Raw genomic sequence first — 25,497 nt, 5'->3', positions numbered from 1 at the left:
AAAGAACAATAAACATTGAGGCCGCATACATCTACTTACCCTCAAAACCATGCCATAGTGTGGTCATTATTACTGTCCCACTTGGTAGAGGAGGACACTGAGGTCAAGTGGGTGATGGTTACTGAGGGGTGGAACCGGCACTCAAACCCGAGCGGTCCGACTCCAGTCCTGCAGTCTCATGCACCGTTCCCTCAACGCTGCTGAGCTCAGGGAGCCTGACGTGCCTGGCACAACCCCCCCTCAGCCCTGGCTGTGGCTCTCCGCGTTCCTTCTGTTAAGGCTGCGTAGCGTCCCCTAGTAACATTTCCACCTCCTGGATGAGCTGTTGGAGACACCTGGCTCTCAGCAGCAGCATACACGTGTTCTCAAGGGGGCACCCCTCCTTCTGCATGTAACAACTATAAAGCCACATTAATAGCTCACGTCCATTAAGTTCGTACCACGTGTCAGGCACCGTGCCAGCCACTTGGTGTGCATTATCTTATTCTCACGGCCTCAGGAGGCAAGCACACTCAACTCCCTTTTACAGACCTGGGCTCAGGGAGGCTGCCTTGCCCAGGGTCCCAGAGCTAGTGAGGAGCAGAGTTGAGGCTGCAGTCCAGGTCGGGCAGACTTGCAAGCCCATGCTCATAATCACCCCCCGTCCCCACCTTTGAGGGGGTCATGCCTTGATGTCCCCCCGTGCTGGAGCTGTTCCGTATTGGAGCCTCTGGCCCTTGAGCTCTAGTCCCTTTCTCTCTGTCCCTTTCCCCACTGCTTCTGCCACACCGAATTCCTCACTTTTCATACCATGGCCCGCGCCTCCCCATGCCTTCTCTGTGTAGCAAACTCCTACTCATCCTTCGAGGCCCAGGCAAAATGTCACTTCTCCTGGGCTACCTTCCTCCTGCTCAAGCAGCCCTAATAATGGAATTTACCAAGGTTTCTTTTTTTTTTTTTTTAATGTTTATGAATTTAGTTTGAGAGAGAGAGAGTAAGGGGGGGAGCAGAGAGAGAGAGAGAGAGAGAGAGCATCTCTGTACTGACAGCACAGAGACGGATGCGGGGCTCGATCCCACAAGCCATGAGATTATGACCTGTGCTGAAATCAAGAGTCTGACGCTCAACTGACTGAGCCACCCCAGGTGCCCTCTGAGTTTTACTGCAATCATCTGGAAGTGTTCCCCACTAAGCGGTGAGCCCGGAAGGCAGACATGGTGTTGTCTCTGCCAGCAAATCGCTTGCACCAACTCTTGCCCTACACGTATTTATTGCCTAATGAACGTTCCAGAGGACCCAAGGAACACAGGTCTTCCACACACAAGTTACGGAAGAGCCGGGCACAGCCCGGTTAACAAGAATGTGAATGCATTTTAAGAATCCCAATCCCAGGTCGACCAGTGGCTCATAACCTTTGGGTTGCTAGTGGAACTTTTTGGCTTCATTCTCCCAGAAAACTACACCATGCCTGGGAAGTGTCATATGCCATTTCTAGCGGCTGTTCTGCTTCCTGTTCTTGGACCCCAGAGAATAGCTAAGTGGGAGGAGTAAGAATCAGTGTCGACAGTAGGAAGGTCTGGTAAGGGGGCAGCAGGGTGGCAGAGAGGAGCTGCCTCTAAGGGAATAACTGTTCCTGGTCCATGAGGCCAAGAAGGTGCCCTGGGGAGAAAGTGTTTCCTGGCAGGAGACACATTAACCCCTGGTGCTGCCCATGAACAGTGGAACAGAATGGCTAAGCGTGGGGGCCCTGGTGCCGGCCTGCTCAGGTTCAAATCCTCGCTTTGCTACTTCCCAGCTGTGTAACCTCAGGCGAGAACTTAATATCTTTGGGCCTCGATTTCCTCTGGGAATAATCCCTACTCAAGGAACGTTATTAGGACTAAGTGGGCTAATTTCTGCAAAACACAGAAGAAGTACCTGTTTTCTCCTCACTGTTACATGAAGCATTCACTCATCTTCTAAGGGCAGGGCTCTGAAGCAATGGTGAGAAGACTAGGCCTCAGCTTGAAGGTCCCCTCCTCCAGAAAGCCTTCCCAAGCTCACTGTCAAACTCACACGGGTCGGGTTCCTCTTTACCGGCCACCCCCCTGTGGCACTTCGCATTTCTCTTTGGTTACACTCATACTAATAACTAGTTCCCCTCCAGACTCTAAGCTCTATGAGGTCGGGGATCTTGTCTGTCTTGTTCTTTACTATTTCCCTGTGCTTGGCACATAGTAGGTGCTTGGGAAACAGGTGTTAATTAGAGATGGAAGGTGTTGGGAAAGTTCCAGATTCGGGCTGTTTCAGGAGGGTCACTGAGTGGCCAAACCGTATATGATGGTAACAAAATTGGAGAGGGCCTGGGTGGGGACACTGGGCCCCCTTGGTCAGTGTCAGAGTGATGGACTTTCTGACTTCTCTCTTTTCCCCCTTCCCTCAGTTCCTGGCATTTGACACCCAGTTGCTGATGGGTAACCGACGCCACTCACTGAGCCCTGAGGAGTATATTTTTGGAGCCCTCAACATTTACCTAGACATCATCTACATCTTCACCTTCTTCCTGCAGCTTTTTGGCACCAACCGGGAATGAGGAGCCCTTCCTTCCTTCCTTCCTTCAAAGAATGTCCCCTTGCTGGTCCTCTGACCCTCCCTGTGCTCCTGCAAGCCCAGATATAAAACTAGCTGCCAGCCCATCCTGTGGCCTCCCCTCAGCCCGACACTCACACCCTCACCCTCTGCAGCTTGTACCCAACCACCAGGGGCCCTGTGGAACTGAGGTCACACCATCCCCTGTGCTGCCCCTTCCCCCCAGTTACATCTCCCAAAGTGGACAGTCAAGGCTGGAGGCTCCCCTGGGTTTGAGGACCCACAGAACGAGTGGGAGGAGCCCGACAGGATTCCAGATGTGGGAAAGGGGCCCCAGGAAGCCTGACTGAGGCCTGCACCCCACCAGAGTTCCTCCTAAGACTGCCACAGCTGTGTGACCTTGGGGCACACTGTCCTGTGTCCAATCCACTCCTCCCTTCTTTCCTTCCAGATCAGGCACTGACCCTTGTAAGGAAGGGGATGGGAGGACAGCTGGGCAACGAGGCGAGGCTGCTCTGCAGGGTGGGGGGATGTGGGGGGACCAAATGGTTGTCCCAGACTGCCAGTCCTCTCTGAGCTTTGGGACTAGCAGCTTGTTCTCGGCACTTGAGCCCTGGGGCCAAGAGCAATGGGAGAGGGACAGGATACCAGCGCCATCTGCACTTGCCTTGGTTTAGCTTCCTGGGCCATGATGGAGCACTGTTGGGGCAGGAGGTGGGGACAGGGGGCTCTGCTCCTAAGTGGGGACCTACCTGTCCTGGGGCTGTAAGGGAGGTGGGAGTCGGCAGCCTGCCGAGAGGCGTGGGCTCTGTAGTAGCACCCATTCACCCAGACCTTCATCTCCCTGGGGGTGTTTGAGGTTGGCAGGACTGAGACCCATATTCCCACATCCTCTTCTCTTGATCCCCTGGCCTGCCCCCGACCCCACGCCTGAGGCTGAGTGGAGTGCTTGGGCCCTAGAGGATCGGATGTTCCTGGAGAGGGAGGGTTATTCTAGCTGCTGAACAAGCCTCCGTGGGAGGGAATCCTGCCTTGCCCCACGGCCTTTGTGCGCTTCTTATTTCCTAAACTCTCCCCCATCTGCTGCCAGGCCTCCTGAGGCCTCAGCTGGCAGTGCCCCCATGTCCCTCCCCCTGGCTTCTCCGGCCATTCAGCCCGGAGTCCTAAGCCCGCTCCATTCCTTATCTCCTTATCTCTCCAATCTGGAAGCTGTTCAGCTGATGCTAACAGCCAGGGCCAGTCCCTCCAGCTGGTCCCATGTGATGAAGTCGGGTCTCCTTATCAGCCTCCAGGCGGCTGAGATCTCCGGCAGGGTGTGCGTCAGCCACCCGGCCCCCTGCAGGCCCTGCTGGGGAGGGGACCAGGGGGCCACACCTGGGGGAAGTGTGTAGCCGGCACCCAGCAGCCGACTCTGGGCCAGTGGAAAGTTACTGGGTGGAGTCAGGGAGGCTCAGATACCTGCACCTTCCCTTGGCCTCTCCCTCCAGGGCTCGCCTCTCTCCCCTGTGCTGGGGGCTCTGTTTGCTCTTGGAGGGAGTGACTAGGTATGTTACCTGTCTGTTTTGACTCTTCCCTCTCCGCCCTTCCTGTTGCCAGCTTCCAAAACACACTGCAGAAGCATTTGAAATTTTGTTCCACCTTGGGTATTTGAGGACAGAGGGAACCAAGAACAGATGGTGGTGTTGGTGGATGAGACAAAGGCAACTGGGAGCATGGCTGGGATGCCTACTCTGTGCTGGTCTAAGTCAGTCCGTGAAAACAATCCTATAAAGGGAGTAGCCTGCATATACCGACTGCAGAGGGAAAAGCTGAGGCGATTGCGGGGACTGGTAACGAGTCCAAGGTCATACAGCTGACAGACAAGGTTGGGGCTGGAATGAGACTGGGCAGTCAGGCCTTGACAGCTCTGGAGATTTGTTGGCCTCAGTGCCACCCCTGGCCTCCCCCTCCCCCCACTACCACCACCAAATTTTGTACTTTGTAGTTGCCACCTTCTGGGCACAAGATGGGAAACCGGAATCTGGTTTCTGATTCACGGCCTCACTGCCGATGGGCTCATGGTATTAAGCTGTGATTAGTTTCGTATCAGCAAGATGGAAGACCATGGCCAGAGAGGTGCCAGAACACTTACTTGCACTGACTTCCTTATGCAGTTGCTACCTTTCTTCACTTCCTCTCCTGAGCTCTGGTCCTAGCTCCAGAGGCACCACTCCCCCACTCCTTGGCTGCTATTCTCAGCCTGGGCCTTGGTCATGTTTCCCAGAATCCTCCTGTCCAAGTCCTCCTCTTCCTGGGACAGTTTTTGCAGAAATAGGATTGAGAAGCTTATCCAAGGCTGGGCTCCAAAAGCTTGGGGGAGGAGGTAAGCCCTCAGCAGCAAACAACACGACTGGGCAACTTGGCATTCTCAAAGCAGCGTGTGCTGTCCAGTCTCCCGCTCCGGGTCCTGGGAGGGATCCGGGACACAGTGAGCTGGCAGCAGAGTCAGGGCTCGGTGCCCTCGTCCCGCTGCATCAAGGCCAGAAAGAGCCCCCAAGAACACCTGGATGGGCCTTGGAAGGAGGAAGGGGGTGGGGGAAGGTGTTACAGGAATGTGGGATTAGGAGAAACCTGAGCTGACCAGGTGCCACAAGCTGCAGAGAGGAGAGACCGCTGGCCCCATACATTTTTGGCAGGGGTGGGGCTGGGCCCAGGAAGGGGTAGTTGGATTTTACAGAGCTGGAGGCAGCCAGGAATCTGACCATCTGTGATGAAGTCGGAGGAAGACAGATCAAGAGATCTTCTCCTGGGATTGTAGCTGGGCGCCTGGGAGGCACAGGGAATTCCCGGGACTCCTGCCCCAATTCCCAGGTGCATGTGTGGCTCCTGTGTTGCCCGTGGAAGCCCAGGAATCTCAGGGGAGTCAAGATCCAACAGATACCCGTATGTTAAAAGGCTCTGCCTCTTGCTCCCTCAGCCTCCTGGGGACAAGTCCAGGAGCTATCAGCTCGCCCGGTGGTGGGGGGGGGGGGGGGGGGGTGCTGGATTTCACACAAGCCCTTTGCTGCCCCTCGGTGGCCGCCTGAGGAAAAGCAGGGTCTGGTTCTGCAGGGAAGAAGCATAAGGGCTGTGTGTGGCCTGTTTCAGGCAGGATTTGGTTTTCACTCTCGGCTCTTCTCAGACCTCTCTCCTCTTCGGCCTCCGACTCATCCCTTTAGTCCAAGCATCGTCACACCTCTGGGACACTGTTCACCTGTCTGCTGGAAACCACCCTGCACCACCCGGCAGCCAGAGCTTTCTCCCAAGTGACTGAGGGCAGACATACCGCCAGACACAGTCCTTTTGGCCTCAGCTCCTCCAAGTTTCCCAGGGTCCGCGCCTGTTCCCTTCCCTGGCCTCACCTTCCTGGTCCGTGACTGACAGGAGATAAGAATAAAATTATGACACCTGAACCATTTCCTCGGCCTGCCTTTTGCTTGTCGCCTCAGATGGCCAGGGAGTCTGTGTGTGAGGTTTAACTCAGATTCAATGTGAAAAGTTCACACCAGAGCTGTTTCTCCCAGCATAGCTAAGTGTGAATTAAATCTCCACATTTATCTTGATGTGGAAAAAGAAACACTGATCTTCCTGTCCGTATATACCCTTTGCAGAGGCTCTTGGGATCCCTGGACCCGTCACAGCCCTACCAGAGGTGCCTCCAGATAGGGAACCTTCCAGGGAAGCCTTTGTGCATCGTTCTGTTAGAAGATGCTTCCTTATTTTGACCCAAAATCTGTTCCTCTAGAAGGAGGGCCTATGTTGTAGCTGGAAGGATCCCCAGGAGCAGTAGCTTTAAGAGTCACCCCTCCTGTGGAGCCTTTCTCAGTCCTTCCCCCAGGTACCCTCACTCACCCCTCCTAGGAGCCCCCCTGCCCTGTACCACCCTGGTTACATTTTAATCGCTCTTTCTATCTCCTATGACACTTGAGCTCCTTGAAGGCATGAACTGTGTCTTGTTCACCCTTGAATCCACAGGACTTATGGCCAATAGTCTCAATAATGCCTTTTGGATGAACGGAGGGATGAATGAATCTGCGCCAACCCGTTGGTTTTACTGAGGAGGAAACTGAGGAGCAGAAGGTGCAGTGATTTGTCCAAGTTTATACACGAGTTAGTGACTGCGAGTGGGACCAGAAGGCACGTGGGGTGGAGATTACACTGCCGAGTTCCTTCAGGGAACTTGGGGCCGAGGGTGCCGTGTGGGAGGGGGACACACCACACTGAAGCAGTGGGAGACAGTCTCCTCTTCTGTGACAAGGTTTTGGTATAAATTCAGCTCTAGCAGGGAAACGAGCAGGGCAACATTGAGGGGACCCTGAAGAGAGAATGAACAACACGTATTAAGCACTCGCTGTGTACTAAGCACTTCCATAGACAACAAAGATAGGAGAGGGAGAAAACAGTGTTGCAGAACAGAAGACGTAGACGACAGCTCCTGACTACTCAGCTGATGGTCCCAAGGAAACGCTCTTTACAGCATCCCTGGCAGGGAAGCAGGTGCTGAGATGTGGAACAGTGAGGGGAGTGGGGTTCTGAGTCAGGGTCTAGAGCGTATGAAAGGCTGAGCCTTGCAGACTGGTAGAAAGGGAGGGAGGGCCGGCTACATAGGCGGGGTCGGCAACACGGGCTCCCTCAGCTCTTCCAGCTTCCAGCCAGCCCTTCAGCCCCACTGGGTCTGTCTTCGGCCCACTCATTCTTCTTCCTTCGTTTCCTAGGGCTGCAGTAACAGATGACCACAAACTGGTCGCTGAAAACAACAGAAGTGAGTTATCCTCACACAGTTGTGGAGGCTAGAAGCCTGAAATCAAGGGATCAGTAGGGTTGGTTCCTTTTGGAGGCTCTGGGGGAGAACACATTGCATGCCTCTCTTCTAGCTTCGGGCGACTCCTAGCAATCATTTCCTTGGCTTGTGGCTGCCCTCCCATCTCCACCTTTGTCTTCACATGACCTTTGCTCCTGTGTGTCTGCGTCTTGAATCTCCCTCTCCTTTCTCTCATAAAGCTACCTGTCCTGGATTTAGGGCCCACCCTACGTTCAGGATGATGATCTCTTCTCAAGGTCTTGAATTACGGCTACAAAGACCCTATTTCTGAAAAAGGTCACTTTCCCAGATACCGGGGTGTTAGAACTTGGACATCTCTGCTTGGATATCACGATACAATCCACTATACCATCCGCTCCCTTCTGGCAGCTACTGTCTCAAGCGGTGGCCTTCAAGCACATCCGTCACCTACACCCCCTGGGGATGGTCCTCGCACCAAGGCTCTTCATTCACATTCCCAGGCTCCTAAGTTAGGCTGGAGAAATGACAGAGCTGAGCTGACCTGGTTCACTTCACATATGTCATCTGCTCTCACTCAAGCCTGGCTACTCCCAGCAAACTTATGTTTGCCCTCTTGCTGATTACATACACACACACACACACACACACACACACACACACACAAACACCTACCTACATACAGACACTCATACACACAAAGATCCTTTCTGCCCAGCCTACTAACCCCAAACCTTCCCCAAGATCTCTGGTTTCTTTTCTGGGAAAACTTTGCCAAAAGAAGTGAGCCTTATCCTGTCCCTCCAGAGCTCTATGCCTCTTTATTAGCTCCTTTTTCTCCATGCTAAGGAGGCTAGATGCTCTAGCCCAGAGACCCAGCTGGTCCAGTCTTCCAGCCATGCCCATCAAGTGGCAGCCATTTGAGGGAAGAAGCCATTTTGGAAGTAGATCCCCTAACTTTGGCTATTTCAGCCCCTAGCCATTTGAGTTTTCCAAGCTGAGGCCCAAGACATCACGGAGCATAGACAAACCATCCCCTGTATGCCTCATCCCAATTCCTAATCCACATAAACCACGAGCATAATAGTTAATGCCACTAAGTTCAAAGTAGTTTGCTCTGCAGCAACATAGTTTGGTTGCTGGAAGGGAGACGCTGCCATAGGAAAACTTAAAACATCTGCCATTTCTTGGGCATTCCAGGTAATAGGAGACACCGGCCAGACCTCAATGAGTCTGTTAGGGAAGGCTAGACAGGCTTCAAGGAGAAGGAGACTGCAGGTGAAAGTTCAAGGGAAAGTTGAGAAAAATGTACTTGGAAGCTGGAGGAACAAAGACCCTTGTGTCATGGTAGAAACTTCCGCAAGACTTTTAGCTGCACTAACTTGAAAAATAGAAAAATACCTGACAAACTGATGTCGCTAGCTAGAAAGATTTCCAGGCGGAGCGTTGAAAGCGTCAACTGTCTTATTTTGGCTTCGTATCATAAGAAACAGATAGTGAGAGGAAAGCTAAAGAAGAAATTGTTCTGTTTTTGAGCAGAATTTGGAGGAGGTATAAAAAGGCCATGACAGTCTTTCGAGCTAGCTAAGAATTCTCAAAATAATAAAGGGCCCCATGGCAAAGATCAAACCCAGGACACTGTCAGGAAAACACAGTCTCCTGGAGAAGACGAGGCCGGAAGTATGATTGTAAGGTCCTCTTAAACCCTCAGCGGGGCGCCTCGGTGGCTCCGTGGGTCAAGCATTTGAGTCTTGATTTCAGCTCAGGTCACCGTTTCACGGCCAAGGGATTGAGCCCCGCCTTGGGCTCTGCACTGGGCATGGAGCTGCTTGAGATCCTCTCTCCCTATCTCTCTGCCCCCACCCCCTGCTGACATATACACTTCCTCTCTTGAAATAAATACATTTAATTTTTTAAAAAAGCCCTCAGAAAGATCTAAAACGGTGCCTCCATGGAATCTTTCAAACAGACAGAAGTACTCCTAGAGTCTTCAAGGCATTCGTCGCACAGCCGCTCTGCTTCTAAAGATCTTGAAGAGGGGCGCCTGGGTGGCGCAGTCGGTTAAGCGTCCGACTTCAGCCAGGTCACGATCTCGCGGTCTGGGAGTTCGAGCCCCGCGTCAGGCTCTGGGCTGATGGCTCAGAGCCTGGAGCCTGTTTCCGATTCTGTGTCTCCCTCTCTCTCTGCCCCTCCCCCGTTCATGCTCTGTCTCTCTCTGTCCCAAAAATAAATAAACGTTGAAAAAAAATAAATAAATAAAGATCTTGAAGAGACTCCCTCGGCAGCCTCACTGGGGGCCCAAGACAGGGGGGGCCTTGTCTCAGAGAGACTTATGAGTGCAAGTTGTCTGATGAAGTGAACTCCAGTGAGATTCATAGCAAAAAGACAGAATGTATAAGACTTGTATTGGTTGAAGCACCACCAGCTCAGCCTGCAAAGGAGAGAAATAATACAAAGTGAAAAGCGGCCTTTGGACTCTTGGACTTCTAAGGGCAGGAAGCAGGCTGAGAAAACTACTCAGCTGTAATATGGGCTATTTCCTATAGAAAAGAAAGTGACTCCAAAGGCAAAACCAGGAGGCCAGAGGGTAGAGTTAAGAGCCACAGGTGATCATTGCCAAGGAGCAATACTGGGCCCTAGTCAAGGAACTGGTAACAGGTAGCCAGCTGGAGTTCAGAATTGCTATAACCAATGTCTGCGGTGGACCTCACCTTTCTCCCTTTTGAGCCAGAGCCTCTATTGTAGTTGTCCTACGCCTGTCCAGCTCCTGTACGTTGTGTGTGTGTGTAGGTGGGTGGGGGTAAATAACTTGTCTTTAGTTCAGATTAAGAACACCCTTACCTAAGGAACCAAATGTGAGGAGCTTCACATGTGCATAGACTTGATTTAGATGTGATTCTGGACCTCAAACCTAAGCCTGATGTTGTAGTGGGAAGAAACTTTGGGGGGCCTCGGGAGGGACATGAGGCCAGAGGGTAGAACAGAGCAGTTTAAAACAATGACCACAGTTCTTTGACCAATGGAATGTGATGGAAGTGCTCTTGTGTGAGTTCTGTGAGTTCCCTGGCCAGCAGCTGTGGCAGAAGCCCTGGTTGAGCCCGACGGGACCTCCTTGGTTCAGAAGCTCTTCACTGGACCAGTCCCTATGGCACTGTGATGGAATGTACTGAGTGACCGGCCCCGGATCATATATTCATCCCTGAGCTGCACTCACTGATGGGGATGGGGAATATGAGGGATATTTCCCCAAAGGATAATCAGAGTGTGGCTCCCAGAGAATGTTGAATGCCAATCGGCCAAAAACAGCACATGTCTACCACCTTAAGACAGAGAGTCTGTCCTCAGGGAACTCAGCATAGTGGTATGGAGGTGACAGGAAAGTGACTGTAATGTGGTAGGTGCCACGCTAGCATAGTTAGATGAAGAGTTAGAAAAGTCTTCTTGGAGAACTTTGAGCTGGATCTTAAAGGATGAGTCCATTTTATTCAAGCAGGCAAGAGAAAAGAGGGCCTTTCAGACAAAAGATACAGCTTGAACAAGGGCCTGGTGTGTGTGTGTGTGTGTGTGTGTGTGTGTGTGTGTGTGTTTGAAGGGCCCAATAACTGACATTGTGTGCCTCTTCTAGCATGATGTATTATCAAGGACGCATTCTACTTATGTAATTTCTACCAAAAAACTCAAAGCCTGAATCTGATACACGAGGAAACGCTAGACAAAACCAATCAAGGGATATTCCACAAACTAACTAGCTTGTATTCCTTACAAATGTTCTGCAATGAACAAGTGATAAAGAGCACACTTAACACGATGAGCCCTGAGTAATATATAGAATTGCTGAATCACTATACCATATACCTGGTACTGGTATAACACTGTTAACTATACTGGAATTAAAATGTTTAATTTAATACAAAAGAGATCTAAAATTTTTTAAAATGTTCTGAAATGTAGGCTTTCGGTGTTATCTCCAAAAGAGACTATAGCTCCATTGAAGCTCAGTGGGTAATACATAAAACATTAATTTGCTTAATATTGATCAAATATACAGATACACACATATATTTTATGTATGCTTACGAAGAAGAAAAAAATCTAGGTGGATATACGTTAAAATGTTCATTGTGGTCATCTCCAGGTGATGAATAAGACTTCGGGTCTTTTCTGGTGGCTTATCTAGATTTACCAATTTTTCTGTATTGAAAAATTACATAACTCAGATAATAAAATATACTATAGGGGTGCCTACGTGGCTAAGTCGGTTATGTGTCGGACTTCGGCTCAAGTCATGATCTCACAGTTTGTGAGTTCAAGCCCTGCTTTAAAATTTTTTTTTTTTCAACGTTTATTTATTTTTGGGACAGAGAGAGACAGAGCATGAACGGGGGAGGGGCAGAGAGAGAGGGAGACACAGAATCGGAAACAGGCTCCAGGCTCTGAGCCATCAACCCAGAGCCCGACGCGGGGCTCGAACTCACGGACCGCGAGATTGTGACCTGGCTGAAGTCGGACGCTTAACCGACTGCGCCACCCAGGCGCCCCCAAGCCCTGCTTTGAGTAAGCACGAGCCCAATTGCTCTCTCTCCCCCTCTCTCTCTCCCTCTTTCCCCTTTGTGGGATTCTCTCTCTCTCTCCCTCTCTCTCTGTCCCTCATTCACTTGCACCCTCTCTCTCAAAAAAAATACATTTATACTATAAAGAAAAATTCAAAGAATAAATAGACAACAAAGAGGGAAGAATGATAGGAAAGAAGGAAAGGAGGAAGGGAAGGCAGATGGAAAGGAAATTGGCAGTGTGACAGTGACAAAGTATCACCTACTTGGTGCATGAAGTATCCTTTCCTGAGTCTTACTTTGTTCGTCCTCTTGGTACAACTGTACATTGTTGAGAACCTATTCCTTCTTTATAAACCAAGCATTCATTCAGGTAGGTGGCATTTATTTAGCTGCCAGCACCGTGCAGTTGGGGACGCAAAGACAGGACATGGTCACTTCCTTCAGTAAGTTCCGAGTAACTGAAAAAAATTGCAATGTTGTATGATAAAGGCAGTAACAGACTCATGTAGGTAGAGGGAGGGAAATACTCTTTCTGAAGAAGAGCGTGTGGTGCTGTCCCACAAAAGAGGACACACGTGAGCTGGGTCTCAGAAAAGTAGGAATTGCCGGGGTACGGGGGGGTAGATGCCAGGCATAGGGAACAGCATGTGCAAGGACATGGAGCTCCCACCCAGCCTATTCAGGGACTACTAGTGGTTCAGCGTGGCTGGAATAGAGATGTTAGAATGGGGAGGGGAGTGGGCGGAGGAGATGAAGCTGGAGAAACAGGCCAGTGTTTAGAGGACCTTGTGGATCATCTTTGCCACTCAAGGCCGCTCCGTGGGCCAGCAGCCTTGGCATTACTTGGGAGCCTGTCAGAAGTCCAGACCCCAAAACTCCTGAATCAGGATCTGCATTTTAACAAGAGGTTCAGGTGAGTCACGTGCATATTCATGTTTCAGAAGCCCTTTGGACTTCATCCTGTAGATACCAGGGAGCCTGACAGATCTGTCTTCCCTTCATGTCCTTAGTAAGGGAAAGGGTGGGGTTCTTCATCTTCTCTTCTAGGTTTCTTCACCAGCTCCTCTGCCTCCGCTAACCCCAGAACATTCCAGGCCTCCACCCCACTGTTCCCTTCACAGACCTTGCCTCAGCCACATTATCGTCAACATGCCTTACAAAATTCTTGAATGTAGGGAATCCCTTGGGTTTGAAAGATGTAAATGGAAAGGGTAGGATTCTATGATTCTATGGAAGGATACTTTGCATAGAAGGGTGACCTTATGAAACTCATTATGCCCAGGCAGTGGTACATGCTGAAAATGTAAGTAGGTTCAAATAACATTTAGAAAAATTTACAGATGCTAAGTCCGTAGTGAATTCAGAAGGGGAAATAAGGATGCTTGGAGACATCATTCCTAACCTTTTCTTCGTAATAAGCTGTGTTGGGGGGGGTTCTTTTCTGACTATAAAATTAATATGTGTGCATTATTGAAAGCATGGGAAATACATTAGAAGAAGAAAATAAAATGGCAGTCAGAGGGAAAAACAAACTGGGAGAGAGATGGAAATCAAGGGCATGAATGTGTGCGCAGACACACACACACACACACACACACACACACACACACACTTCTTTTCCACCCACTCCCTGGCTCCTTTTGATCTGGTTGTCAATAATTGTGAATTAATCAATATTCAACGTTTACCTTATTAAGACTACAAACCCTGTTGACGCTGAACTATGTAGTATACGGTTTCCTTTCTTGCACAATGTTTTGCTTTTCTGGAGGTTAATCGGTTATTGTGGCTAATTGTCCATTTGCTTAATTTCCTATGTCCTTATTAATAACTTATCTTTACTACTTACGTGGGTAAATATCCTCTCAATATGTCCAAATATATTAGATGTTCTATCAGTTTTATCTTGTTGACACCTTATTATCTTTCCAAATCTTCTGACTTCTCTAACCTGCACTGGTTGCTCCGAATATCTGTTGTTCAGCTGTTATACAGGAATCCTCGGGCCTCCCCATTCCGGGGAATACCCTTCACCACTCTCCTCTATTAGAAACATGCATTCTAGACTCCATGGATTTCTTGGTTCTTACCTCATTTTGGTGGAAAACCTTTCCCAACGGCTTCCTCAGGAAGAGTTGATGGGAAAACATGTTTTTGGCTTCTCGCATGTCTGGAAGTGTCTTCATTTTGTGTTCACACTTGATTAATCATTTGGCTGTGTATCAAATGAAAGATTGGAAATAAATTTCCTTCAGAATTTTCAAAACATTGTTTCATTGCCTTCTAGCTGCCAGTGTTGCTGTTGAGAAATCCACTATTATGATTCTTGAACCCTTCCATGAAATCTTCCTAAGAACATGTAGGGTTTCCTCTTCTTCCTCAATGTTCTCAAAATTTACCATGTTGTATCATGATGGGGAACTGTCTTTATCCATTATACTTCATACCTGATCAGCCCTTCAGCTCTGGGAAATTTTCTTGAATTAGTTCTTTGATAGTTTTTTAATAGATTGATGGTTCCATTCTCTCTGCTTTGTCTTTCTGGAACTCCTATTATTCGGATATCAGACCTTTGGGTCTGGACTCTATTTTTTGTCTTCTATTTTCTATTCCTGCCTTCTTTGCTCTACTCTCTGGAAGACTGCCTCAATGTCATCTTCTAACTGTTCTATAGAGTGTTTCATTTCTGCTATTATCTTTTTAATTCCCAAGACTTCTTTTTGTTCTTTAAATGTTCTTTTCACCCAATATTTTATTATGAAAGTTTCCAAACATGTAGAAAAGTTGGAAGAATTTTATGGTAAATATCCATTTAACCACCACCTAGATTCTTTTTATAGCTTGTTTCATGGATGCACTATCTCTCTTATTTCTTAGAGGATGTTAATATTTAATATGAATATTTCATTATTTTTTATGCTTTCTTCTCCCTGCATAGTCTTTGCTCCTCTGTTTCTAGGCTGTTTGGACTCTTTCATATTAGAGACTTGCTTCGAATGTCTGATGAGCCAGGGTCACCCATCCTATTTTAAGAATAGTCCCCCCGATGGGATGTAGTAGGAAGAGTACATCCTCATCTAGGTAGTTTTCCTGCTCAAAACCAAATCTGAATCTGATTAAGACTCTAGAGCTAACCAACAATTCATATAGAATACAAAGTTCAAGAAACTTACTAAATGATTTCTACAATTCAGAATATCGGAAACTCTATAGGAGAATATATCTAATTTTTTCAACAAATAAGCTGTTAGGCTAAAGAAACAAAACCAAAAACATGCACACAAAAGAGGGAGTCACTACAGATTGAAAGACATATCAATCAAATGCCAGGTGTGGACCAACTGTAAAAATAGATATATTTATGAAACAATCAGGAAAATCTTATCACTTACTAAATACATTTGATATTAAGAAATTATTACCTTTTCCTTTTTAAAATTTTTTTAATGTTTATTTATTTTTGAGAGAGAGATAGAGTCAAGCAGGGGAAGGGCAGAGAGAGATGGAGATATAGAATCGAAAGCAGGCGCCAGGCTCTGAGCTGTCAGCACAGAGCCCGATGCAGGGCTTGAACCCATGAACCGTGAGATCATGACCAGAGCCAAAGTCAGACACTTAACCGACTGAGCCCCCCAGGCGCCCCAAGAAATTATTATTAAATTGTTGTAGGTAATATGTGGCTGTATTAAAAAAAAAGTCCTTACCTTTAGAAAGATCTGTGTATTTACAGGTAAAATATGACCTCTAGGATTTGCTTCAAGACTTAGAGTGGAGGCACAGTGGGTAGAGGTATGCAAGAAAGAAGATTGGCTCTCTGTTAGTAATTGTTGGAGCTGGGTAGCAGGTGCATGGAGATTATTATACCATTCTCTCTACTTCCACATATGTATGAAATTTTCCATTAAAAAAAAATGAGTGGGGCACTAGGAAGCTGATCATAAACTCTGAGCTGGTGGAGAGGCTTGTCTCTATGGGCTTCACTGGCTGGTGTTCTGGCTGGGCCATTTCCCTAGAGAACTCCTCCAAGAAGCCTCTTCAACCCTCCCAGTCAAAGGGTACAATCCTGGATGTCAGTTATCTAGAAAGTGATAGGTCAGGAAATCTGAGGTTTTCAACATTCAATGTATACATGTTTACTTAAGCTTGCCATGGGGTTATCCTTGCCACCAGTGGGCTGGTGTTCCCTAGACCAGAGATCCTCTATTTTACCTTTTCCGCTTTCTTCTGGGATTCGTGAGAAGCAGTCAGATGCCTGCATTGGGTGGTTATGAGAGTGGGGGTATAACTGCTTCTTACATCGATTCTCTAGTAATTCCTCTTATTTAAAAAAAAAACTTTTTATTTTGAAATAATTATATGTGCACGGAAAGTCCCAAGATGGTTCAGTGAGGTCCCATGTTTCCCTTAAAAGAAACCCTGTATCCATTAACAGTCAGTCCTTACTCTTCCTTTCCACACATCACTGCCCCATTCCTAAGTAACCATTAACTATTTTCTGATTCTAGAATTTTGCCTATTCTGGACATTGTATATATGGTATCATATAATATGTGGTCTTTTGCATCTGGCTTCTTTCACTTAGCATATTTTCGAAGGTCATCCATATTTTATTAGTACTTCATCTTTTTTATTGCCAAATAATATAAATATACCACATTACAACATATTGTATTTAGCCCTGCATCAGTTGAAGGACATATGGGTTGTTTCTACTTGTGGGCTACTATTAATAATGCAGCTGAACATTCGTGTATAAACTTTGGTGTAGACACGTGTTTTCATTTACCTTGGATATACACTAGGAGTGTAATTTCTGGGTCATAGCATACTCTACATCTAACTTTTTGAGGAACAGCTAACTATTCTCCATATACGATGTACCATTTTAGATTCTCACCAGCAATGTCTGAGGGTTCTAACTTCTCCACATTCTCATCAATATTTGTTATTATTATCTTTTTCATTTAATTTTTTTAATTTTTTAATGTTTATTTATTTTTGAGAGAGAGAGAAAACAAGAGAGTGGGGGAAGAACAGAGAGAGAGAGAGACAGACGGAATCCAAAGCAGGCTCCAGGCTCTAAGCTGTCAGCACAGAGCCCTACACAGGGTTCAAACTCACAGACTACGAGATCATGACCTGAGCTGAAGTCAGATGCTTAACTGACTGAGCCACCCAGGCACCCCTGTCTTTTTCATTTTAAACAGTCTAGTTGGTGTATGCTTAGGAGTTTTTGTTGTTTGTTTGTTTTGTTTGTTGTTTTTTATCTTTATTTATTTTATTTTAAAGATATGTTTTTTTTTTATTTTTAAGTAATCTCTACACCAAACTTGGGGCTCAAACTGACAACCCCAAGATCAAGAGTTGCATGTTCTACCTACTGAGCCAGTCAGGTACTTTTGTTTGTTGTTTGTTTTTTGTTTTTTTTTTTTTATTTTTATTTTTTCAACGTTTATTTATTTTTGGGACAGAGAGAGACAGAGCATGAACGGGGGAGGGGCAGAGAGAGAGGGAGACACAGAATCGGAAACAGGCTCCAGGCTCCGAGCCATCAGCCCAGAGCCTGACGCGGGGCTCGAACTCACGGACCGCGAGATCGTGACCTGGCTGAAGTCGGACGCTTAACCGACTGCGCCACCCAGGCGCCCCAGTTTGTTGTTTTTTAAAAGGAATCTGCCAAACTATTTTGGCTATGCCATTTGTCATTCTCAACAGCAATATATGAGAATCCAAAATTTCTCTGCATTCAAGCATTTGAACATGTCAGTATGTTTTTTAATTCTCATTGTTCTAATTCGTGTATATGAATATCTCATCGTGGTCTTAGTTTGCATTTCCCTAGTGGCTAGTAATGTTTAACATCTTTTCATGTGTTTATCTGCCACTGGTATATCCTCTTCAGTGAAATGTTTCCAGATCTTTTACATATTTTCTAGTTAGATTGTTTGGGGTTTTTTTTACCATAGGATTCTAAGAGTTCTTTACATATTTTATTTTTTTTAATGTTTATTTATATTTGAGAGAGAGAGCATGGGCAGGGGACGAGTAGAGAGAAAAGGAGACAGAGGATCTGAAGCAGGCTCCTCGCTGTCAGTGCAGAGCCTGATGAGGGGCTCAGATCCACGAACTATGAGATCATGACCTTAGCCGACTGGATGCTTAACGGATTGAGCCACACAGGGACCCACAGAGTTGTTTTCATATTTCCGATACAAATCTTTTGTTAGATGTGTAGTTTACTAGTGTCTTTTCCCTATTTGTAGCTCGTCTTTTTTACCCTCTTAACCAGCTTTTTCACAAAGTAAAAGTGATTAAGTCCAATTAGCTTTGATTAAGTCCAATTCATTGATTTTCTTCTTTTATAGCTCATGCATTTGGTGTCATATATAAGAATTCTTCATCAAGCCCTTGGTCCTAAAGACACTCTCCTATATTTTCTTCAGAAAATTGTATAGTTCTACACATTACATTTAAGTCTATTATCCTTATGAATTTTTGTATACGGTGTTTAGGTTGGAATTCTTTTTTTCTTTTGTTTTTTGCCTATTGATATCTAATTGTTCGAGCATCATTTATTGAAAGGAATAATTCTTCTGTTTTTGAGACACATCTACTCGCCATGTATCAGAAGCGTTTTTGCCATCAATTCCTGAAATTTCGGGGGACTCCATAGCATGAATTGTGGTTCTTCCTGACTTTCTTTTCCTAATGCCTTAGGAGTGAGCTCTCCCGGTTAGCTCAATCGGTTACATTTGCGATCCACTTTCCAGTGTCCCACATTTTGTTGCTATTGTGCTTTCTCCAATTTTCTTTGTCCTTGAAGGTTTGTGAATTTACTATCATTTTAATGAGGTTTTAGGGGCACCTGGGTGGCTCAGTCGGTTAAACGTCCAACTTTGGCTCAGGTCATGATCTCATTGTTCGTGCGTTGCTGACAGCTCAGAGCCTGGAGCCTGCTTCGGGTTCTTTGTCTCCCTCTCTCTCTGCCCCTCCCCCACTCATGCTCGGCGTCTCTCTCTCAAAAATAAATAAACATTAACAAACAAATTTTTTTTTCGATAGAAATAAATAAATAAACAAACCAATGAGCCAACTAATGTACAAAAACCCAGCAGCAATCTTCTGGTCAGTATTCCACAAATATTCACTCCCTTCCTCCTCACTCATTCTTCCTGGACAGAGATCAGTTAGTTTTATCCCAAATTCACGTTTTCTTTTCTTTTTCTTGGGCACATTGCTATATTCTGCATCTCTCTTGCATCCATGTGGGCCACGGACCTGAGTTCTGGCCAATAGAATGTACGTGGGAGTAAAGAATACCTCTTCTGGATCTGGCTCCTAAATTATCCCTTGAGATTGTCCAGGGTCTGTCCTCAGCTGCCAGATATGGAGGACTCACTGGAGGACTCTGAAGCCCCAGGGAAAGGTGGACCTTCTAGATGGGTCCATGAAGTCTCTGAGAGGCAGAGAGCCCTTCCCTCATTGCCCACTGACCCACAATGGACTGTGACAACGAGGAAGAAATAAACTTTTATTATGGTACGGCACTGAGATTTGGGGGCCTTTTATTATTGTATTTAGCGTGCCCTGACTAATTTGGCTCCACCTTTGGAGAAACTGCCTTTACCACCTGGATCTCTGTTTCCTTATCTGAAAATGAAGGGTTCAGAATAGGAGTTCTCTTTGTTGCCTTTCAGCTATAACATTCCATTTATAAATTGCATGGTTATAATTTTCAAGTGATTTAAAATTCTGCAAGGACTAATTATAGAATTTCTCAACTATAATAAAGAGTAAGTTCTCCAGGGATGCCTGGGTGACTCAGTCGGCTGAGTGTCCAACTCAGCTCAGGTCATGATCTCACAGTACGTGAGTTCGAGCCCCACACCGTGCTCTCTGCTGTCAGCGTGGAGCCCACTTCGAATCCCCCGTCTCCCTCTTTCTCTACCCCTCCCCTACTCTCTCTCTCTGAAAAATACATAAACATTAAAAAAAAAAAAAAGGATAAGTTCCCCATTTACAGATGCAGTGTGTTCCAAAAGTCCAGGCAAGAGTCCCTTGCTGGGGTATTGTTTCTGTAAGGAAATAGATTCAATATTTAAAAATATACACAGATTCCTACTTAACTCTCAGCTCTGAGGCCCTATGACCCCCAAATGGAGGCAGTGAGTGAGGTGGAACAGCAGGGACTGAGCAGAGCCTCTAGGGCATGATTTGAGAGGGAAAGAATGGGAGGGTAGGATGGGCTAGACCATAGGCCAAGATATCAGCGGCACAAGGTTCCTTAGGAAGCTGTAGAAATCATTATACATGTCAACTGTCCCTTCCTGGGATATTCCCAATTCTGTATATATACCTCTTCGTTTTAGATGTTCTTGGGTACATGTTCCGTGCAGAGCAGAGATTTATTTTCCACGGAGCTAATGAAGCTCAGGTTTTAGGGTCCTCCTCCACATGTAGAACATAGCTAAGGCCCTAGAAATATGTTTACAAGGTCATTTGTTGTTGAATTTTTACCTGCTGCCCAGATGAAGGAAGAGTTCCAGAAGTCTCTTATCCACCCATGTGCTGACTCACATGATGTTATGACCTGTGGATGCAAGGCCGGAGTTCAAATCAATATCTAAACGTGTCCTACATTTAGCACCCGGCACCAGAAGTGTGCAGGAGTAGAGGAAAATAAAGCTTAGAAGATGTATGAAGCCAGAAGCTAGTCTGAAGAAAATTCTTCCGATTGTCAGCTGTGCAAAAATATAAGCAGAGGATTCTGTCCATGTTGACATCCAGTCAAAACAAGTTTTGTCCTGTTGGCAATATCCTCAATAACACAGTATATCATTAAGTGTACCATACATTCTTTTCTTTTTTGATGGGAACTGTTCAAAATACAATTTCTCAGAATTCCTAGCTTTACATATTTTTGGTGACACAAATGACTAATATCAATGCAGAAAAGGAAAAACTCATAATACACCAATTATACTGAGGTTTTCAAAGGCAAATCAGCTAGTAAATGTAGTAAATTTGAAGAGTATATCTAAGATTAATCCCTGTACAGGAAAAATTTTTAAAGCTGACAAACACCACAAATATCATTAAAAAAACTCCCATAATAATTTGATGAATTAAATGCCAGCCACGCTTGAATATTACTTTTTTCTTACATTTTTGGGTGCATACGTTTTGGTTGCTTCTTCATATGGCAAGGATTTAATAATACCATTTTTTAGAGAGGACAAGAAACATAATTCAGTCTTTTTTTTTTTAGCATCGCAGATCAAATTTGCCTTATTATTTGATCGTTTAGAAAAGTCTGTTTCAGGGGCGCCTGGGTGGCTCAATCGGGTAAACTTCCGACTTTGGCTCAGGTCATAATCTCACCGTTCGAGCTCCACGTGAGGCTCTGTGCTGACAGCTCGGAGTCTGGAGCCTGCTTCAGATTCTGTCTCCCTCTCTCTCTGCCCCTCTCCCTCTTGCAGTCTGTCTCTGTCTCTGTCTGTCTCTCTCAAATATAAATAAACACTTAAAAATTAAAAAAAATCTCTTTCCGATTCACAATTTGTTATTGGCAATGTCATGTAAATGTTTGTTATCAAACTGGGGGGAAACCTTAAACAAGTTTCTTTCATGTAGGAACTAAAATTCCAGAGCTTTTAAAAAAATGTGTAATTTGGTGTGATTTCTCATTGTAAATAAATATTCACTTTTACATCTGTCTTTATATTTATAATTTTTTTTCTTTAAAGCATCCCCACTCCCACAATTGTGTATGCATTGGGATCCACAAAACCCGGCCAACTTCAGTGTAGCACATGCTCTTAGGTATCGCTATAGCTATTTGAGGTGTTCAGGCTGGTGAAAAGGCCCCAAACCCAGGAGCTGAGTATTGTCGGGTAATCTGGGTCATTCAAATATGACAAATGGGCACAGGGTCAAAAAGTCACCAGTGAGTCAAACTAAAATGCCTCTTTACGGGCTCATCTCTGAGGTATTTTAGGTCCCCAGTAACATTACCAGACCCACCCCTATCTTGCTTCTCAAGGATCCCAGAATTAGGAGGGGCATGCCATTCACCATCTAGTCCTGGCCCCTATTTTTTTTTTCTGGCGAAGAGTGTTTCAAAAACTCAAAAACATACCAATGTCCTTAATGAAATTAAACACTTAAATACTGGCAAAAATACATACTGTGTGTGTCTTTTTAAGATTGATTGATTGATTGATTGATAGCACGAATAGGGGAGGGGGTAGAGGGGGAGAGACAGAGAATCCCAAGCAGGCTCCACACCCAGTTTGCAGCCCAACACAGGGCTCAGTCCAGGGACCCCTGGGATCATGACCTGAGGCGAAATCAAGAGTCAGATGCTCAACCACGTGAGCCACCCAGGCGCCCCTATGCTGTGTTTAAATACGCAAACAAAAAAGGTGTTTACAAAAGCAAGGTGATTTCCAGCTGCTTGAAAATGAAGGGTGTCAAGTGTTTGTGCTAGCACCATCTAGTGACAGAAAGAGGTAAGTCTGGCTTACCAAAATCTGTCAAATACTGCGGAGAGAAATGGTACCAGTGCTGCTGTTCCACCCCCACCCTTTTCTGGAAGCTGTTCAGAGTACTGTGGTTTACTCAGTTCCACTGTGACTTTTGGTCATTAACTTATGTCCCGAAATAGATCAGATCAGGCAGAGATGAAAGTATGAAGTAAAAACTGGGAGGGAAAGAGACAAGGCTCATTTTAACCTCTGATAGCATTATCTGCAAACCGCAGGCCTCATGTAGTAAGAGGCCCTTTAAAATGGCCCTTTAAAATGGGGAGAGGTCAATACAACTCTGCTGACCCCTGGCTGAACCTGTTGGGTATTCTGGGCCATCCTGGCTTCTAACTGGAAACTGCTATCTGGGCTGACCCCTCAGTTTCTCTCCTTACCAGCTCTGGTTTTTGTTTTTTTGTTTTTTTGTGTTTTTTTCCCATTTCTGGCTCAGCCCATATTTTGTCTACCTCCATTCCACTTTGTTTCAGTTCAGTTCCTTTCTTTCTTCCATTCTAACTTTCCCAAAGCAAACTTGGCTTTAGTCATCGACTTGCAGCCTCTATTGAGTTTGTTTTTGTTTTCCTAAATTTTATTTCATGTGGTAAGTACACTTAATATGAGATCTACCCTCTTAACCCTCTTAAGTAGACGTCACGTCCAGTGCAGAGCCCAATGTGGGGCTTGAACTCACGACCCTGAGATCAAGACCTGAGCTGAGATCAAGAGTCAGACACTCGATGGACTGAGCTACTCAGGTACCCCTTAACAGATTTTTAAGTGTACAACACAGGATTGTTATCTACCGGCACGATGTTGCACAACAGATCTGTAGACCTTATTCATCTTGCATAACTAAAACTTTATAGCCATTGATTAACAGCTCTTCCTATCCCTTTCCCCCCAGTCCCTAGCAACTACCATTATATTCTTTGCTTCTATGACTACTTGACTACTTCAGATATCTTACATAAGTGGAATCATGCAGTATTTGTCTTTCCATGACTGGCTTATTTCACTTAGCAAAATGTCTGCAAGATTTGTCCACGTGGTCACATATGGCGGGATTTCCTTCTTTCTTAAGATGAGTAGTATTCCCCTGTATGTAATATCACATTTATTTTTATCTATTCATCTGTTCAGTGGACATCTAAGTTGTTTCCGCATCTTGGGGCGCCTGGGTGGCTCAGTCGGTTAATTGTCCAACTTCGGCTCAGGTCATGATCTCACAGTTTGTGAGTTTGTGCCCTATATCGGGCTTTCTGCTGTCAGCACAGAGTCCGCTTCGGATCCTGTCTCCCTCTCTCTCTCAAAAATAAAAAAACATTAAACCAATTTAAGTTGCTGCCACATCTTGACTCTTGCGAATAGTATCACAACGAACATGGGAGCACTACTCTGTCTTCAAGATCTTGATTTTGGATAAATACCCACATATAGGATTGCTGGGTCATATAGTAGTTCTAGTTTTAATTTTTTGTAGAATTTCCATGGAGGCTGCACCATTTAACATTCTCACCAACAGCGTACGAGCGTTCCACTTTCTCCACATCCTTGCCAACACTTGTTGTCTTTTGTTTGTGTTCTTCCATAATAGCCATCCTAACATGTATGAGGTGATATTGTGGTTTTCATTTGCATGATTAGTTACATTGAGCATCTGTTTATATACCTTTTGGCCGTTTATATGCCTTCCTTTGGAGAAATGTCTATTTAAGTCCATTGCCCATTTTTTAGTTATGTTACTAGTTCTTTTGCTATTATAGAAGTTCCTTACATATTCTGGAAATTAATCCTTATCAGATACTATATATGGTTTGCAAATATTTTCTCCCATTCTGTAAGTTGCCTTTTTAGTCTATCAATGGTTTTCATTACTGTAGATAAATTTCTTAGTTTGATGTAGTCCCACTTGTCTATTTTTTCTTTTGTTGTCTGTGCTTTTGGTGTCATAGCTATGACATCATTGCCAAGATCAGTGTTTCCTCTATTTTTTTTTCTAGCTGTCACGCAGTTTTAGGTCTTACATGTAAGTTCTGAATCCATTTTGAGCTGATTTTTGCGTAAGATAATGGCCCGCTTTCATTATTTTGCATATGAATATCCAGTTTTCCCAGCACGATTTGTTGATATTGAGTTTTCATTCAATAAATATTTACTGAGCATCTTTGGGCCTGGTATTACGGTAGGCAAAAGGGGATTCAAGGCTGCAAGCACATCCTCTGGAGCCCAACTGCCTGGGTTCAAATCCTGATACCATCACTTCTAACTACATGACCTTGGGCAAATTACAAATTCGTTGTACCCCAATGTCCTCATATATAAAAAAAGGATAATTATGGTCTTTGCCTCACAGGATTGATGTGAGGATTAAAAGGATTAATATAGAGGGGTGTCTGGGTGGCTCAGTTGGTTGAATGTCCGACTTTGCCTCAGGTCATGATTTCGTCGTTCACGAGTTTGAGCCCCACGTTGGGCTCTGTGCTGACCGCTCAGGGCCTGAAGCCTGCTTCAGATTCTGTGTCTCCCTCTCTCTCTCTCTGCCCCTCCCCTGCTTGCACTCCGTCTTTCTCTCAAAAATAAATAAACATTAAAAAATTTTTTTAAAGAATTGTTATAGAATTAATATATGCAGAGGTCTTAGAGAGGGTCTGGCACCCGATAAGCACTCTTCAGTGCAGGCTCATAAGCCATGGTACTTGCCTCAAAAAGCTCACAAATCACAGTTGCCCCTATCCACCTGTCCCACCTGGCAGTCAGGACTACCTGGGTCTTCTGACACTTCAAGTGCCCCACAGCTCCTGGCTACCCTTTCCTGGAGCCATGGGATGAACCGGGTGCAAGTTCCTGTATCACAGATTCCTTGTGTGACTTTGGGTAATTTCCACTTCCTGAGTCTCAATGCATATGGAAAGGAAGGAAGCTGGACCAAAATTGATTTCCAACATCCGCACAAACTCCTTGTTCTGGGTATAGCTCAAGTTGAAACTGTATCGGCTTGGGCAAGGCACGGAACCTCTCTGCGTTTGTTTCCTCGCCTACAAAACCGGATAATGGAACTAACCATCCCCCAGGT

At 45.7% G+C, this 25,497-nt stretch overlaps 1 protein-coding gene across 1 annotated transcript in view; it reads left to right on the top strand.

The window, feature by feature from the left end:
- FAIM2 (Fas apoptotic inhibitory molecule 2) overlaps nucleotides 1–2,551 on the top strand; it is a 30,465-nt gene extending 27,914 nt beyond the window's left edge. The window contains exon 13 of the mRNA XM_047067381.1: nucleotides 2,402–2,551. Within this exon, the coding sequence (XP_046923337.1) occupies nucleotides 2,402–2,551 (150 nt within the window). The remainder of the gene's footprint in view (nucleotides 1–2,401) is intronic.
- Nucleotides 2,552–25,497: the final 22,946 nt, after the last annotated feature.

Source organism: Lynx rufus, unplaced genomic scaffold, assembly GCF_022079265.1.
Source record: "Lynx rufus isolate CCGP_SWC_20201006 ecotype Redwood Valley unplaced genomic scaffold, mLynRuf1.p SCAF_7, whole genome shotgun sequence".
Classification (NCBI taxonomy): domain Eukaryota; kingdom Metazoa; phylum Chordata; class Mammalia; order Carnivora; family Felidae; genus Lynx; species Lynx rufus.
Note: the sequence above shows the minus strand (reverse complement) of the source record. Positions and strands in the feature narration are given on the sequence as shown.